Source organism: Ahaetulla prasina, chromosome 3 (assembly GCF_028640845.1).
Source record: "Ahaetulla prasina isolate Xishuangbanna chromosome 3, ASM2864084v1, whole genome shotgun sequence".
Lineage (NCBI taxonomy): Eukaryota > Metazoa > Chordata > Lepidosauria > Squamata > Colubridae > Ahaetulla > Ahaetulla prasina.
Genome location: NC_080541.1, coordinates 1,391,279 through 1,407,735, shown reverse-complemented (window position 1 = coordinate 1,407,735; position 16,457 = coordinate 1,391,279). Strand labels below are relative to the sequence as shown.

The 16,457-nt window shown below is 40.5% G+C and overlaps 1 protein-coding gene across 1 annotated transcript in view; it reads left to right on the top strand.

The window, feature by feature from the left end:
• The window catches only part of LOC131194146 (uncharacterized), a 64,429-nt gene that overhangs the window by 3,714 nt on the left and 44,258 nt on the right, over positions 1-16,457 (top strand). The window contains exon 3 of the mRNA XM_058174803.1: positions 2,111-2,162. Coding sequence (XP_058030786.1) covers positions 2,111-2,162 — 52 coding nt within the window. The remainder of the gene's footprint in view (positions 1-2,110; positions 2,163-16,457) is intronic.

Genomic DNA, 16,457 nt, shown 5'->3' with positions numbered 1-16,457 from the left:
TCCCTCTCTCTCTCTCTTGCGTTTTCTCTCTCGCCCCCCTCTTTCTTCTTCTCCCTCTCCCTCTCTCCGTCTATCCGTCTGTCTATCCATCTATCTGTCGGTCCGTCCGTCTGTCTCTATCTATCTATCTATCCATCCATCCATCATCTATCTATCATTCGTCTCTCTCTCTCTCCCTCCCTCCCACTCTCTCTCTTGCATTTTCTCTCTCTCTCTCCCTTCTCCTTCACTCCCTCCCTCCCTCCCTCCATATCTAATCTGTCTGTCTATCTGTCTGTCTCTATTTAGCTTGCTAGCTATCATTCATCTCTCTTCCTCTCCCTCTCCCTCTCCCTCTCGCTCTTGCATTCTCTCTCTCTCCCCCCTCTCCCTCCCTCCCTCCCTCCATCTCTCTCTCTATATATCTATCTATCATTCATCTCTCTCTCTCTCTCTCAAATTTATTAGCTGCCCATCTTGCCACACAGTAACCCTGGGAGGCTTGCAATACGGAAAGATAAAAGTGTATAATTTGTAATAAACCCAATACTATAAATACTATAAAATCAACCTAGCTGAAATGGTTGGGCGGGAGGCGGGAGGGAATACGATGAGAATGGGAGAGGGTGGGATCTGCTGAAGGGATCTGAACTCTCCCGGCTTCCAACCAACTCTGAAGTTGTGGTTTGAGATGGTGGCTCAGCTGTGGCCTTTGTCTTCTGGGCTTTATGCCCTCTTTGCCCTTCATTGTTAGGTGGGGGGTGGGCCAGCCTTGCTCCAGTTGTGACTTAATAGACATTTTGTTTGGAGTGGCCCAGATTTACTGAGGGCAAATGTTATGTTGAACTTACAATACTGGAAAAGCCGGACTGGGACTGCTAGCCCCACATAGATGGTTAATTCAAGAAGCAAGGAGCCACACGGATTTTAGAAAAACATCTTTAATCCTAGTTAGAGTTTTTTTAAAACAAAACAAAACACCAAACCTCTGAAACCAGAATCCCGAAACCTGCATATCTTTGATTCCGGCAGGCGTAGAGAAAGCCAGTTAAGGAAAATCTCTTTTTATCATTTGGTTTCCATTATTCCCACATCTGGACCCTGCTGCCTCTTGGACCTCTTGCTTCTCACCATCTCTGAAGCAGCTGTTCACCATCCCTAGATTCTCCTCTGGAGCTCCAATTGGGAGGTGCTTTGTCCTCTCCTGGGTGATGGGTTTCTCCCCAAACAGAAAAAAAATGGGCCTCCAGAGGACAATGGACGTTTCCTCCAGGGAGAGAAGGGTGCGAGATGCCTTCCTCCAGATTTTGTTAGCCCTCTTTGCAACTTTTAATGGGTCCTTCAACTTCCTCATTAGGTTTTCATGGAGAAATCTGAATTATGGTAGTGTAAAACAGGGTGAAAGACTTTTCCCATACTTCTCCTGAATCTACTACCTTCACTCCAAGGTAGAACATAGACTCATAGGGCTGGAAGGGACCTCAGAGGTCTTCTAGTCCAACCCCCTGCTCAAACAGGAGACCCTATGCCATATCAGACAAATGGTTGTCCCATCTCTTCTTAAAAGCCTCCAGTGATGGAGCAGTCACAACTTCTGGAGTGACGTTGTTCCACTGATTTAATTGTTCTCACGATCAGGAAATTTCTCCTTAATTCCAGGTTGCTTCTCTCCTTGATTAGTTTCCATCTATTGTTTTTTGTCCTGCCTTCAGGTGCTTTGTAAAATTGCTTGACTGCCTCTTCTTTGTGGTAGCTGCTCAAATACTGGAAGGCTGCTGTCATGTCTCCCTTGGTCCTTCTCTTCATTAGACATACCCACTTCCAGCAACCCTTCTTCATCTCTATTTTAACCACCAGCCTCCTAATCATCTTTGTTGCTCTTCTCTGCACTCTTTCCAGAGTCTCAGCATCATTTTGAATCAAGGTGGCTGTAACTGTACATAATCCTGATAGAGATTTTAATGGGAAAATCTGAATTCCGATAGTGTAAGAGAGGGAGAAAGATTATTTTCCGTATTTATGCTACGTCTACCTACCTTCACTCCAAACTACACAAGACCCATCTGTGTAGCAGAGCTACAGTATATAATTCCCTTCAATGTTTTGCTCTCTGTTTGTGGATCTTTCCCAGCTGACCCAAAGGCATTTTCAGCTGTGGGGCCAGAGCACACAGTTCTCCAGGGGTGAGCTAACCACATATTTATCCAAGGGCATTGCTGTTTTGTGTATTTTTATTTCCTTTCTTCTCTTAATAATTCCAAACACGGACTTTGCTCTTTGGACAGGAGCTGAACTCCGCCTAGGTCAGTCGTGGCAAACCTTTTTGGCACCACGTGCCCAAACAGGAATGCACGTGTGCACATGTGTGCGCGCCAGAGTGCCAGAAACCCAAAGACCAGCTGGCCAGCATGTGAATGCCTGTTTTTTGGCCATTTTTCAACCATTTTCATGCTATAAACAGCCTGAAAAATGGCCTGAAAATGACCAAAAACCAGTCTGAAGATATCCCGGAAAACAGCCTGAAAATGGCCTGAAAAACGGCTGGTTTTTTGGCCATTTTTTTGGCATTTTTCAGTCTGTTTTCTGGCACTGGCACCCATGAAGGTCTGCGCCCATGAAACAGAAGAGCGGCTGGTGAGGGTGTGCCCACCCACAGAGAGGGGGCTCTGAGGGACACCTCTGGCATCTGTGCACCCTCATGGGCCTCGGTCACTCAGAGGTTCCTCATGTGGATGTGAGGGGATTCAGGAGCATCCCATCATATTTTTATTGTCTTTCAAGCCTCCCAGAGTCGCCTTATGGGGAGAGATGGACAGCATGAAAATGTAATGAATAAATAAATTAAATTGCATCTGCTGGTTTGAGATTCATTCCAAAGGCCAATGCAGTCCTAGGCTGAATCACCAGAGAGTATTAAGATCACGTGAGGTGTTAATGCCCCTTCACAAGGCCTTGGTAAGGCCACCCTTGGAATCCTGCATCCGGCTTTGGTCCCCACAATATAAAAAAGATGTGGAGATTCTGGAAAGAATGCAGAGAAGAGCAACAAAGATGATTAGGGGACTGAAGAACGGTTGCAGGAACCGGGCCTGGCTAGTCTAGTGAAGAGAAGGACCAGGGGAGACATGAGAGCAGTCTTCCAATATTTGAGGGGCTGCCACAGAGAGGAGGGGGTCAACCGAATCTCCAAGGCGACTGAGGGCAGAACAAGAAGCAACTGATGGAAACAAACCAAGGGGAGAAGCAACCTAGAATTAAGGAGAAATTTCCTGACAGAACAATTAATCAGTGGAACATTTTGCCTCCAGGAGATGTGGGGGCTCCATCACTGCAGGTATTTAAGAAGAGATTGGAGAACCATTTGTCTGAAATGGTAGAAGGTTTCCTGCTTGGGAAGGGGGTTGGACTAGAAGTCCTCCAAACCCCTTCCCTACTCTTTTCACCTGTAATTCTATTGTTCTATTTTCTGTGCTGGTAAAATACATTGATTCTTTAACTGAGCCCAATGGGAGGAGTTTGACGAATACACTCATCACATGAATGACAGGCATGCCTGAATGACTGAACAGACCAAGCCCAGCAACCTCACTAGCAATGGCTGAGTCTTCCCTGATCATGACTGAAAGCAGCCACGATGCCCTGTTTGCCTTCCAGTCAGAGGAAGTCCCACTGAGGGAATTCCCATAAATGCAATTTCCATAAATTATTTCCCATAAATGCAATATTTGCGTGAAGGCAACAAAGGCCATTAAATTTATGAATCAATGTTCTTTCTGGCTTTTTTATTGAGATGGTTAAGAAGACGGTCTATTCCTTCTACTGCCTCTCTCTTCCTTCAGCCCAGCAGAAATTCCTATTTCTGGCTGTTCTTCTCCCCATCTCAGAATTCGGCTTACGGCCTTACAATCGCTAGTTCTCTACATTCTGCCAGATGCTCCAGATGTTCTCAGACCTTAGGAGCACAATCTCACCTTGTGCCAGCAGCATTCCGAGCAGGAAGGGCCGGCCGGAACCACATCATCATCCTCACATTTCCATGGGCCTCTGTTCAGTTGCAGTATTTTTCTTTTCCATTCCAGTTTCCTTCCATGGGCGAGCAAGAAGGATAAGAAGTGAGTTTCCTTCATGAGTTACTTGGAGGTGTTATTTCTTTTGTCCTCAAAACAAAGAGCAAAAAGGGATCACTTGCGGTGGTGGGCTTGGCGGATTTTGGAAATTGTTCTTCCGGTCACTGGTCCAGGAGGAAAAAAAAAAGCCTCAAGCCAATGAGTCTGCCAGGGAAATATATAGAGGAGGGGGGTGGGAGGAAGGAAGAGGAGGAAGTGGAGGAAGAAGAGGAGAAGGAGAAAGATGGAAGGAAGAGGAGAAGAAGAAGGGGAAGGGGAAGAAGAAGGAGGAGGAGGAGAAAAATGATAGGAGGAGAGGAAAAATGGAAGGAAGAAGAGATGGAGAAAGATAGGAGGAGGAGGAGGAGAAAGATGTAAGGAAGAGGAGAAGGAAAAAGAGGAGAAGAGAAAGGGAAGGAGAAGGGGAAGAGGAAGGGGTAGGGGAAGGAGAATGACTGTGGGGTCCTTGGTGCTCTCTGAGCTTGGATGTTCTCTTGCAGACTTTTCATTACCCAATTGAGTAACATCATCGATGATAGTAGTGAGTGGGGTTTGCAATCTCAGAGAGCACCACCTTTCCTCATAGTCAACTACCAACCGCTGGCAGAGAAAAGAAGCCAAGCCAAGACGCAGAGGGGAACAATCAATGCAGTCAACGTGTCTATAAAGCCGAAGCTGTCTCTCTGGAGGAGCTTGGCAAAGACCAACATCCTGTCTCAAAAGATTTCAAGAAGGAACCTACCAAGAACAGGAAGGCTGGTGGGCTCCAAATGGCATCCTTCCACCCCACCCCTTTCTCCAGCAAGGTGGGGGAGCTCGGGAGAAGATCTTCTCCAAGATCTTCTCCCTCCACTCTTCCTTCTCTCCAGCCCCCTCCCTCCTTGCCCCATTTCCAAATAGCTGCAAAAGCTGAAAGGCAATTGGCATATCTGGGACTTGGCAGAAGCTGAAGGCAAAGGAACGAGGAAAAATAACTGTCCAGGTATTTCTCTTTTTCCCCTGTTCCTTTAGACTGCTGGGCAGAGAGTGTGGGATGTTAGAAAAACAGGCGTTTCAGCCTTTCTGAGGTTGAAACAATCGCAGTCACCCAACCGTGATTGTATTCAGCCTGTAGTGCTGAATAAATGTTTTCCCTCTTTAACAGGCAGGTTCCCAGGGAAAATATGATGTTTTGTGTATATTATTTCTTTTGAAGAAAGGACAGGGAGGAGCAGGGCAATGTGACAAGATGCATCTCTTCCCTTTTGTGGCTCCTGATAGCCTTTGGGTCACCTGAAAAATGACCTGAGTTTAACTCATAGAATCATCTATTACAATGTCCTTCCTGTCGAAGACTTCAGCTTCAATAGCAATAATACAAGAGCAAACAATAGATTCAAACTTAATGTTAACCGCTCCAATCTTGATTGCAGAAAATATGACTTCAGTAAGAGTTGTTAATGCTTGGAATGCACTACCTGACTCTGTGGTCTCTTCCCAAAATCACAAAAGCTTCAACCAAAAACTGTCTACTATTGACCTCACCCCATTCCTAAGAGGTCTGTAAAGGGCGTGCATTAGAGCACAAAAGTGCCTACTGTTCCTGTCCTATTGTTTCCTTTCATTATATCCAATTAATATAGTTATCACATACTTATGCTCATATATATTCTTATATATTGTATAATATATTATTATACTTATATATTATTTCATGCTTATGCTTATATATACTGTGCGACAAAATAAATAAATAAATATAAATAAATAAAAAAGAGACGGTCATCTTAGTCTAGTGGTTCTCAACCTTTATAGTGCTGCGACCCCTTTAATACAATTCCCCACGATGTGGCAACCCCAACCGTAAAATTATTTTGTTTTAGACAGCGATCTCAGCACACCTCAGCAGCCACAGAAGGGGGGGAAAAGCGGCAAACTGGTTTTTTGAATTTATCACGCCTGAAGCCGTCTTGGCTAGCGATCTGAACTGCTTGCGATTGCCTTGAGGACGGAGGCATTAAAGCGGAGACTCCTCCCCTATTAAGTTTATCGCGCCTGAAGCCAGATTAGGCTAGCGATTGGGAGTGATTGCAGCTGGCTTGAGAGGGAGACATCAGAGCAAAGATTTCTCTCTTTTTTAATTCATCGTGCCTGAAGCCGAATTCGCGATTCTTCGACTCGCAAGTATACTTCCCATATTTCCCATGGTCTTAGGCGACCCCTGGCAAATCGTCATTCGACCCCCAACAGGGTCGCGACCCACAGGTTGAGAATCGCTGTCTTAATACTTGCATATATTATGAAGCAGCTGCTCTCTCTGCAATAAGTGATTGGTTTAATTTAACAGAGGACAGAATTTTGAATATAGAAGGTTATGATTTGTTATATGGATGGCATGCATATTTAATTTATGACAAAAAAGTGGATAAGGCCTTTAAAAATCATGTGCTAAGAAATGCCCTTCTGCGTGTTTGGAAAAAATACTCTTATAAACTAAATTATAAGGTTCCTATATGGGCATGTCCTAGACATACAGTAGAAAATATAAACATAGAACAGAAGCAGGAAATGATTACATATAAAGATCTTTTGTATACTGAAAGAGGTAATTTGCAGTTAAAATCTCTGCAAGTATTAAGAGAGGAAGGGAAAAATTATACTTGGTTTCAATATGAGCAATTACGTGCTAGATGGAAGGGAGATCAGAAAATTGGTATAGAGCAGAACGAGTGAAATTTGGTAAAGCAAATTAGAAATCAGTCTCAGGAGCATATAAAGAGATTGTATAATGTGTTACTTGAAATAGATTCTGAAAGGGACTTGGTAAAGGACTGTATGATAAAGTGGGCACAAAATTTTCAGGAGCCAATATTATTGGAAACGTGGGAAAAAATTTGGGTTAGAAATGTTAAATTCACGGAGGCACAGAATCTGAGGGAAAATTTTTATAAAATGTTTTATAGATGGCATCTAGATCCTAAAAAATTATCGTGTATGTATCCAGAAATGCAAGCAAAATGTTGGAGATGTAATTGTGATGACGCTACATATTTTCACATTTGGTGGACTTGTAAGGACATAAAGGCCTTTTGGATAAAAATTTGGTGGATTTTACAAAATGTTCTGAAAAGAAGATAAAGTTCCTGCCGCAATTTTTCTTGTTGGGAATTATTACGGATTGTACAGTAATTGAGACTAAATTGATTTTAAATCTAATAACTGCAGCAAGATTACTAATAGGACAATATTGGAAGAAAAAGAAGTACCAACAATACAAGAATGGATATTGAAAGTTGCCAATTTGGCTGAGATGGCTAAGATATCAGCCTTTTGAAAGACAATACGCAAGAAAGATACTTAAAGGAATGGAAAAATGGATTGACTATATTCAACGAGATATCAGACTAAGAGTTATCAGACTGTTTTGAATGATTATGATGTATTATTTTGATTGCTTTGGGGAAGTTAGGAACTGATGATTGTAGGGTATAATTAAGTTGGGACGAAAATTTTTAGCATATGTTTGTTTTACTTTAACTATACCTTGTGTTCGTTCCGGGAAGTCGGGGGGGGGGGGAGGGGGGTTGTGAAGGGAGGGGGAGGAGGGGGGGAAAGGGGGGGGGGAAATTTTGTAAAACTTTTTGAATAATAAAAAAAAAAAAAAAAGAGAATCGCTGTCTTAGTCAAACCCCTAATGACTTTTCCAGTCTGCAAAACATCTGGTATCACTCTATAAAGCCTTAGTAAGACCATACCTAGAGTACGGCATCCAGTTTTGGACACCACACTATAAAAAAAGAGGTTGAGACTCTGGAAAGAGTGCAGAGAAGAGCAACCAGGATGATGAGGGGACTGGAGGCTAAAACGTATGAAGAACGGTTGCAGGAACTGGGCCTGGCTGGTCCATGGAAGAGAAGGACCAGGGGAGACAGAATAGCAGTATTCCGATATTTAACGGGCTGCCCCAGAGAGGAGGAAGAGGGTCAAGCTAAGTTCCAAGGCACCAGAAGGCCAGAAAAGGATAATGGATGGAAACTGATCAAGGAGAGATTCAACCTGGAGATAAGGAGAAATTGTACTTTTTTTGAAGTTAAATATTTTCAATGTTTTATATCACATATTCCATTTCTATGTTGAACAGTGTGTTTTCTAGGTGTTCAAAGTGTTAACATATAAACGTCATCATCATTATAATCATATATACATAAACATATATGTGATAATATCAATTGCTGTTGAAAAGTATACTATCTTCCATTATAGTATCAATTACTGTATTTTTCGGAGTGTAAGATGCACTTCCCCCCCCCCCTAAAAGAGGGTGAAAATTTGGGTGCGTCTTATAGACTGAATGTAGCCCCACCCAGCCTCACAAACCAGGGGTGAAATGTAAAATTTGTTACTACGGGTTCTGTGTGCCTAGCTTGGTGGGGGGGTGGTAGTGTGACTAGGTGGGCATGGCCAACTTTTTTTTTTTACTTTTAAAAACATTTTTTCTACAACCTCTTCAGCCGAAGAGGTTGTAGAAAAAATGCTTTTAAAAGGCTCCTCTGATAATCCCAACTGAGTTGCCCGATCGTCAGAGGCTTTTCTTTTCTTTTAAAAGCATTTTTTTGCCTTTAAAAAATGCTTTTAAAAGCCTCTGATGATCCCAGCTGAGCCGTGTGATCATCAGAGGCTTTTTTTTACTTTTAAAAGCATTTTTTTGGCCAAAGAAAAAATGCTTTTAAAAGCCTCTGATGATCCCAGCTGAGCCGTGTGATCATCAGAGGCTTTTTTTTACTTTTAAAAGCATTTTTTTGGCCAAAGAAAAAATGCTTTTAAAAGTTAAGAGCGTTTGCAGATGATCTGGTTGTTACTTTATCTCAACCAATACATTCAGCCGTATATCTAAAGGAGACAATTGATCAGTATAGTAAGATATCTGGGTTTAAAGTGAATCAACAGAAGACAAAAATGATAATTAAAAATATGAATACACATCAGAGAGAAGAACTAGAAAGAATAACTGGATATGAAGTGGTTAAAAAGGTCAAATATCTAGGAGTATATATTACAGCATTGAATGTAAAGTTATATAAAAATAATTATGAGGTATTGTGGGGAAAATTAATTAAAGAAATGGAGAATTGGAAGAAGTTACAATTATCATTGTTGGGAAGAGTGGCAGCTATAAAAATGAATGTTTTGCCTAGATTTTTATTTTTGTTTCAAATGATTCCAATATTGAAGAAAGATGCAAATTTACAGGAATGGCAAAAAGGGATTAGTAATTTTGTATGGAAGGGTAAAAAACCGAGAATAAAGTTAAAAATAATGCAAGAGGGAAAGAGGGGGTTTAAAAATGCCTAACTTGAAATTGTACTATGATGCAGTTGCTTTATCTTTAATTTCTGATTGGATTAATTTAACAGAGGAAAGGGTTTTGAATACAGAAGGTTATGGTTTATTATATGGTTGGCATGCATATGTATTATATGACAAGAAAATTGATAAGATATTTAAGAATAATATGGTCAGAAGTGCTTTGTTGAGGGTTTGGAAAAAATATCAATATAAGTTAGGAAAGATACCAATATGGACTACCCCTAGACATATGATAGAGAATATAAATATATTACAAAAAATGGAGGTTATCACTTACAAAGAGCTTTTGATTATGGAAAAAGGGGAATTACAGTTAAAATCTAGGGAGAAATTGAGGGATGAAGGGAGAAATTACAAATGGTTCCAGTAAGGACAATTGCAATCTAGATGGAAAATAGATCAGAAAATTGGTATTAGGCAAAGTGATGATAATTTGGTAAAACAAATAAAAGATCAAGGTCAACAGCATATAAAGAGATTATATAATGTATTGGTAGAAATTGATTCAGAAATGGAGTTGGTTAAAGATTGTATGTTAAAATGGGCACAAAATTTTCAACAACCTATAATGTTAGAAACATGGGGAAAAATTTGGGTGAGGAATGTTAAATTTACGCAAGCACAAAATTTAAGAGAAAATTTTTATAAAATGTTTTATAGATGGCATTTAGATCCGAAAAAATTGTCATGTATGTATCCAAATGTGAAAGCAAAATGTTGGAGATGTGATTGTGAGGATGCTACTTATTATCATATATGGTGGACTTGCAAAAAAGTTAAAGCTTTTTGGATTAAAATATGGTGGATTATGCAGAACATTTTGAAAAAGAAGATCAAGTTTGTTCCACAGTTCTTTTTATTAGGAATAATTCCAGATTGCACTGTTATAGAGACAAAACTGATTTTGAATTTAATAACTGCTGCAAGACTATTGATTGCACAATATTGGAAGAAAGAAGACTTACCTACAATTGGAGAATGGATTAGTAAAGTATCAAATTTAGCAGAAATGGCAAAAATTTCTGTCTACTTGAAAGACTATACACAAGAAAAATATATTTTGGAATGGAAAAAGTGGATCGATTATATTCAAAATAAGTATCAGATTAAAAAATACCAATTACTTTTTCAGTGAAGTTAGGAATTGCTATGTATTAGAGTTTAAGAAAGAAGGGAATTGATAGTGTGATGGTATGAAATGAAATATGTTTGATGTTATATCCATAATTCAAACATAATGGATTATGTTTGTTAGTTACTATACCCTGTATTCTGTTCTGGGAAGTCTCGGGGGGGAGGGGGGAAATGGGGGGGGGTGGAAGATTATCTGCTGCCACCGATTGCCTCCCACCGACCCGTGCGCTCTCACAGGGAAGGACTCCTTAAGGTGCCGTCAGCCAGGCAGTGCCGACTGGCGACAGGGGAAGGGCCTTTTCTGTGGGAGCTCCCACCCTCTGGAACGAACTTCTCCCAGGACTTCGTCAACTTCCTGACCTTCGAACCTTTCGCCGCGAGCTTAAGACACATCTATTTATTTGCGCGGGACTGGACTAGAATTTAAAATTTTAAATTTGGTTTTAACGGGGTTTTATTATTTTTATCGCAATTTTTTAATATTCGGTCTTATTTAATAAGTTTTTTAATTGGAGTTTTATTTTGTATTTATATGTATGTTTTTATCAGGCTGTAAACCGCCCTGGGTCCCTCGGGAGATAGGGCGGTATAAAAATGTGGTTAAATAAATAAATAAATTAATAAATTCTAAATTGATTGCCGTTGTACAGGAATAATGGTAGAATTAAACAAGTTGGAATGGTGTAAAGTCGGGGCTGCTCGGTAACCATTCTGGAAGGGAAAGGGTAAGGAAAGAGGAGTAAAGAAGGAAGAAAGTAGGTAGGCAGGTAGATATGTAGGAAAGAAGGGAGGGAGAAGAAAGGATAGGAGGAGAAGAAGGAGGGGAAGATAGAGGGTTAGAAAGGATGGAAGTGAGAAGTGGGAAAGAGGAGGGGAAGTAGGAAAGCGAGGAGAGGATGGTGGGGAAAGTAGAAGAAGGATGAGAAGGGTAGGAAGGATTAAGGAAGGGAGTGGCGACCGAGCAGGCCTGATTGAGCATAATCTGAGTATAGGATCGATAGTTGGATAAGTGATTGTACTGTACACTGGTTAAATTGTGGGAATTATTATGGAAAATAAAAAAAATTTGCCCGGAAAAAAAAAAGCATTGTTTCTACAACCTCTTTGGCTGAAGAGGTTGTAAAAAATGCTTTTAAAAGCCTCTGATGATCCCAGCTGAGCCGTGCGATCATCAGAGGCTTTTTTTTACTTTTAAAAGCATTTTTTTGGCCGAAGAAAAAATGCTTTTAAAAGTAAAAAAAAAAAAAAACAATCTTTGATGATCGCACGGCTCAGCTGGGCATGGGTTGGGGTGGGTGGGCAGGGATTTTGTTACCGGTTCTCCAAACCACCCACTACCATCGCTACTGAATTGGGCCATCCGGTCCGAACCGGGAGCATTTCACCCCCATCTCAAACGGAGCTTTCCGAGGCTGAAAAAAACGCACGGCACAGAGCTCACAACCAAGGAACCTGTTGCTAAAGTTCACCTCTGGGAACATTAGGGGTATTCCGGGAGGTCGATCCGTTGGCCAATCAGCTTTTTTCTTATTTTCCTCCCCAAAAACTAAGATGCATCTAATACTCTGGTGCATCTTAAACTCCAAAAAATATGGTATATAACCATCAAAATATTTACTCATCAGTTTTTCTTTCTCATGTAGTCCATATTTCACATAAATCCATTCCTCTAACCTCAGCATCTGTCACTTAACCATTTATAGAATAGTTCCCATGTTATAAAATATTCCGAGTCTTCTTTTCCTTTGATTTTTAGGGTTAACCTATCTATTTCTGCAAATTCCAGAATTTTTTTGATTATAATGTCATCTGTAGGGTTTCTGGATTTTTCCAGTATTATGCATATACAATCCTGGCTGCTGTTAGGATATGTAAAATTAAATCTGTGTTACCTTTATAATAATTTTCTGGAAGCAGGCCCAACAAAAATGTGTCAGGTTTCAAATCTATGTGTTGTTTTGTCATAATTTCCAGCCACATGTGTATTTTCTTCCAGTATTTTTTTGCTTTCTGAGACGTCCACCATATATGATATTATGAGCCTGGTATTTGGTTGCATTTCCAACCTGTGACAGATTTATTATTATACATATTTGCTAACCTTGCAGGTGAATAATGCCATCTATAAAACATTTTATAGAGGTTTTCTTTATATGCTGTTGCCAATGTGAGTTTATGATCTCTATCCCATAATTTCTGCCACCTGTCCACATCTGTTGTATAGCCAAAATTCTTAGCCCAAATTATCATAGGTTTTTTACTTGTTCTTCCTCCTATTTGTAATTTAATAAATGATTGTATATCCTCTAATTAATTTTTCATCTGTTCCCATTAGAATCTGGTCTAGCTCATTTGGTTAAGGAGAAATTTTCTGACAGTGAGAACAACCAATGGAACAGAAGTTGTCTTCAGAAGTTGAGGGAGCTTTCAAGAAGAGAGTGAGCTGCCATCTGTCAGAAATGGCGTAGGGTCTCCTTTTGGGGTGGGGGGGGATTAGACTAGATGACCTATGAGGTACCTTCCAACTCTATTATTCTGTATTCTGGCATTAGGGCCAATTCATGTTCTAACTTTGAATCTTCCCAATTTTCAAATAATTGCTATTTTAACCAAGCAAAAGAGGGCAGCTTGGTCTCTGAGTCTTGGACTTCAGGCTATTTGTTTAATCCAGTGAAGTGAAAAGCAGAAAGACGGACGGTGTTTGTAGTGTGGCCATGCCTGAGAGACCAAAGCTTGAGTGATGGGAACAGATAAAGGCCAAATAAATTCAAGCTAACCAAGGCAGGAGGGGAGGGGCTTCTGCAGCCAAGAAGCGACTTGCAAGTCCAGCTGCTAACGGTGAGTAGCTTTTCCGTCAGGACTGGCCCAAGGGGAAATCCTAGACCAAAGGGGTAAAATGGGGGAAGACAGAAAGGGCTGGCTGACAAATCATGGTTAATCTAGGTTAATCCTGAGAAGGGATCCCTCCAGCATGGGGAGACCGATGATCCCAAGGTGTGCCTGGGAAAGAAGGATGGGTGACAACCACATACCCAACTCAGTCTGGGAAGATCGGTTGTACCCACTGAATATTTCTCCCCTCCCCAAATTTTTTTTGTTAGTTTATTAAAATGTAAAATGCAGAAATGCAGAGAAAAATGAAAATAATGGGAAAATAGGGAAAGGGAAGGGAAAGAGGAAAAAAATCCTAATCAAGGAGAGAAGAAAAATGAAAATAATTCAGGACTCACGGAAAAGAGGAGGCCTAAAAATGCCTAATTTTAAACTATATTATGAAGCAGTAGCCCTTTCAGTAATAAGTGACTGGTTTAATTTAACGGAAGAAAGACTTTTGAATATAGAAGGTTATGACTTACTATATGGATGGCATGCGTATTTATTTTATGAAAAAAAAAGTGGAAAGGGCTTTTAAGAGTCATGTGTTGAGAAGTGCTCTTTTGCGTGTCTGGAAAAAATATTCCTGTAAACTAGACTATAAGATTCCTATATGGGCAAGCCCCAGACATGCAATAGAGAATATAAATATAGAACAGAAACAGGAAATGATTACTTATAAAGAACTTTTATATGCTGAAGGAGGTAGCTTGCAATTAAAATCTTTACAGGTATTAAATGAAGAAGGGAGGAAATATACTTGGTTTCAATATAGGCAACTAAGTGCTAGATGGAAAGAAGATCAAAAAATTGGTATAATGCAAAGGGAGGAAAATTTAATAAAGCAAATTAGAAATCAGACCCAGGAGCATATAAAGAGATTGTACAATGTGTTGCTTGAAATAGATTCGGAAAAGGATTTGGTAAAGGACTGTATGATAAAATGGGCACAGAATATTCAGGAACCAATAATGTTGGAAACATGGGAGAAAATCTGGGTTAGAAATGTTAAGTTTACACAAGCACAGAATCTAAGGGAAAATTTTTATAAAATGTTTTATAGATGACACTTAGATCCCAAAAAATTATCATGTATGTATCCTGATATCCAAGCGAAATGTTGGAGGTGTGACTGTGATGACGCTACATATTTTCATATTTGGTGGCCTTGCAAGAAAATCAAGGCCTTTTGGATAAGAATTTGGTGGATTATTCAAAATGTCCTGAAGAAGAAGATAAAGTTCCTGCCACAACTTTTCCTTTTGGGAATTATAACGGATTGTACAGTGACTGAGATGAAATTGATTTTGAACTTAATAACAGCAGCAAGGCTGTTGATTGGACAATATTGGAAGAAAAAAGAGTTACCTACAATAGAAGAATGGATATTGAAAGTTACTAACTTGGCTGAGATGGCTAAAATCTCAGCCTTTTTGAAAGACAATACGCAGGAAAGATATTTAATTGAATGGAAAAAATGTATTGATTATTTACAAAACCGATATCAGATTAAGAAATATCAGATTGCCTTTGAATAATTAGGAAGTATTATTTTATGTAATGGGGGGGTTGGGAAATGAAAAGACTTGGATGAGGTTAATTGGATTAGAAGGGAAAATTTTATTCTATGTTTGGTTTATGTATAACAATACCTTGTGATTGACCCAGGAAGCCGTGTGTGTGTGTGTGTGTGTGTGAAGGGAGGGGGAAAGGGGGTTTGCGGGGGGAGGGGGGGAAAAGGGGGGGGAAATGTTTTTGTTTGTTAAAACTTTTTCAATTAAAAAAAAAAGGAGAGAAGAAACCTAGAACTAAGGTGAGATTTCCTCACAGTGAGAACAATTAATCAGCTTCCCTCCAGAAATTGTGGAGTTTCATATTCGTCAAAAGTCCTCAAAAATGGTTTTCAAATAGAAATGAATTGTGCTCTTCAAGCAGAGCCGTCAACTTAGCCTCCTCTGCTAACTCTGTTAATAAGTGTCCCCCGCCATCCACACCCGAATATCTCTGGACATCACTTAGGAGGTGATTCTCTGGATCCTCCTTTCCTCATTTTTGAAAATATGGATACCTTTTCCCCCCTTTTCCGTTGGGCTGTTGGAAGTTTTTGCCTCTTTGGTGAGATGGTAGGAGGGGCATGTGAGTCTGTTTCAGCAAAAATAATAAATAAATCGAGGTTTGTCAGCACCACTTCCAGCTCACCCAATTAATTAAAGAGCAGATTATGGATCTCAGTTGTGGTCTATTGACATTTTGCATTCAGCTGAGTGGCTGGTATACATCGCAGTTCCTTGTGAAAATGACTCACCTGGGGTCAAGGGCTTCCCTTTGTCTTCTTGTGGCTAGGAGTTGTATTTCCCCTCCTCTTTGTGGTGTGGCAACATTTACAAGAAAGCCACAAAAGAGTTAGAGCCAACAGTGGTGAAAGAGTGTTAATGATCTGGAACGGAAAGTCTACAGAACTCATGAGTTTCGGAAAACAGATCTGGGAACGCTTCTAAAACGTTCTGGCTGCTCTAGGAATAAGGACTCTGTGTGTGTGTGTGTGTGTGTGTGTGTGTGTGTGTGTGTGTGTGTGTTTGTGACACCTTCCTTCCTAAAATCTCATCATTTTCATCTGATCTTGCAGAATTGGCTCCTTCAAGACGCCAGTCACTGTGACCTGTGAATGGCTGATCAAAGCCGCCAGCAGGGATGTGACCAGAGGCTTGAAGAAGAAATAAAAAGGAACATTTGGCTGACTGCAGGACTCTGGAAAACGGAGGGCAAATCAGAATTTCAAAGGAGAACTCTGAGGGCTCTGATAGCACCTTTTGTAACCCACAATTTTTCCCCCCGAAAGCAGAATCCTTGAGCTGCAGCTTTTACAGAATAACAAATTTGGAAGGGACCTTGGAGGTCTTCTAGTCCAGCCCCCTGCTCAAGCAGGAGACCCTGTAGCATTTCAGACAAGTGGCTGTCCAGTCTCTTCTTAAAAACTTCCAGTGGTGGAGCACCCACAACTTCTGGGGGCAAGTCATT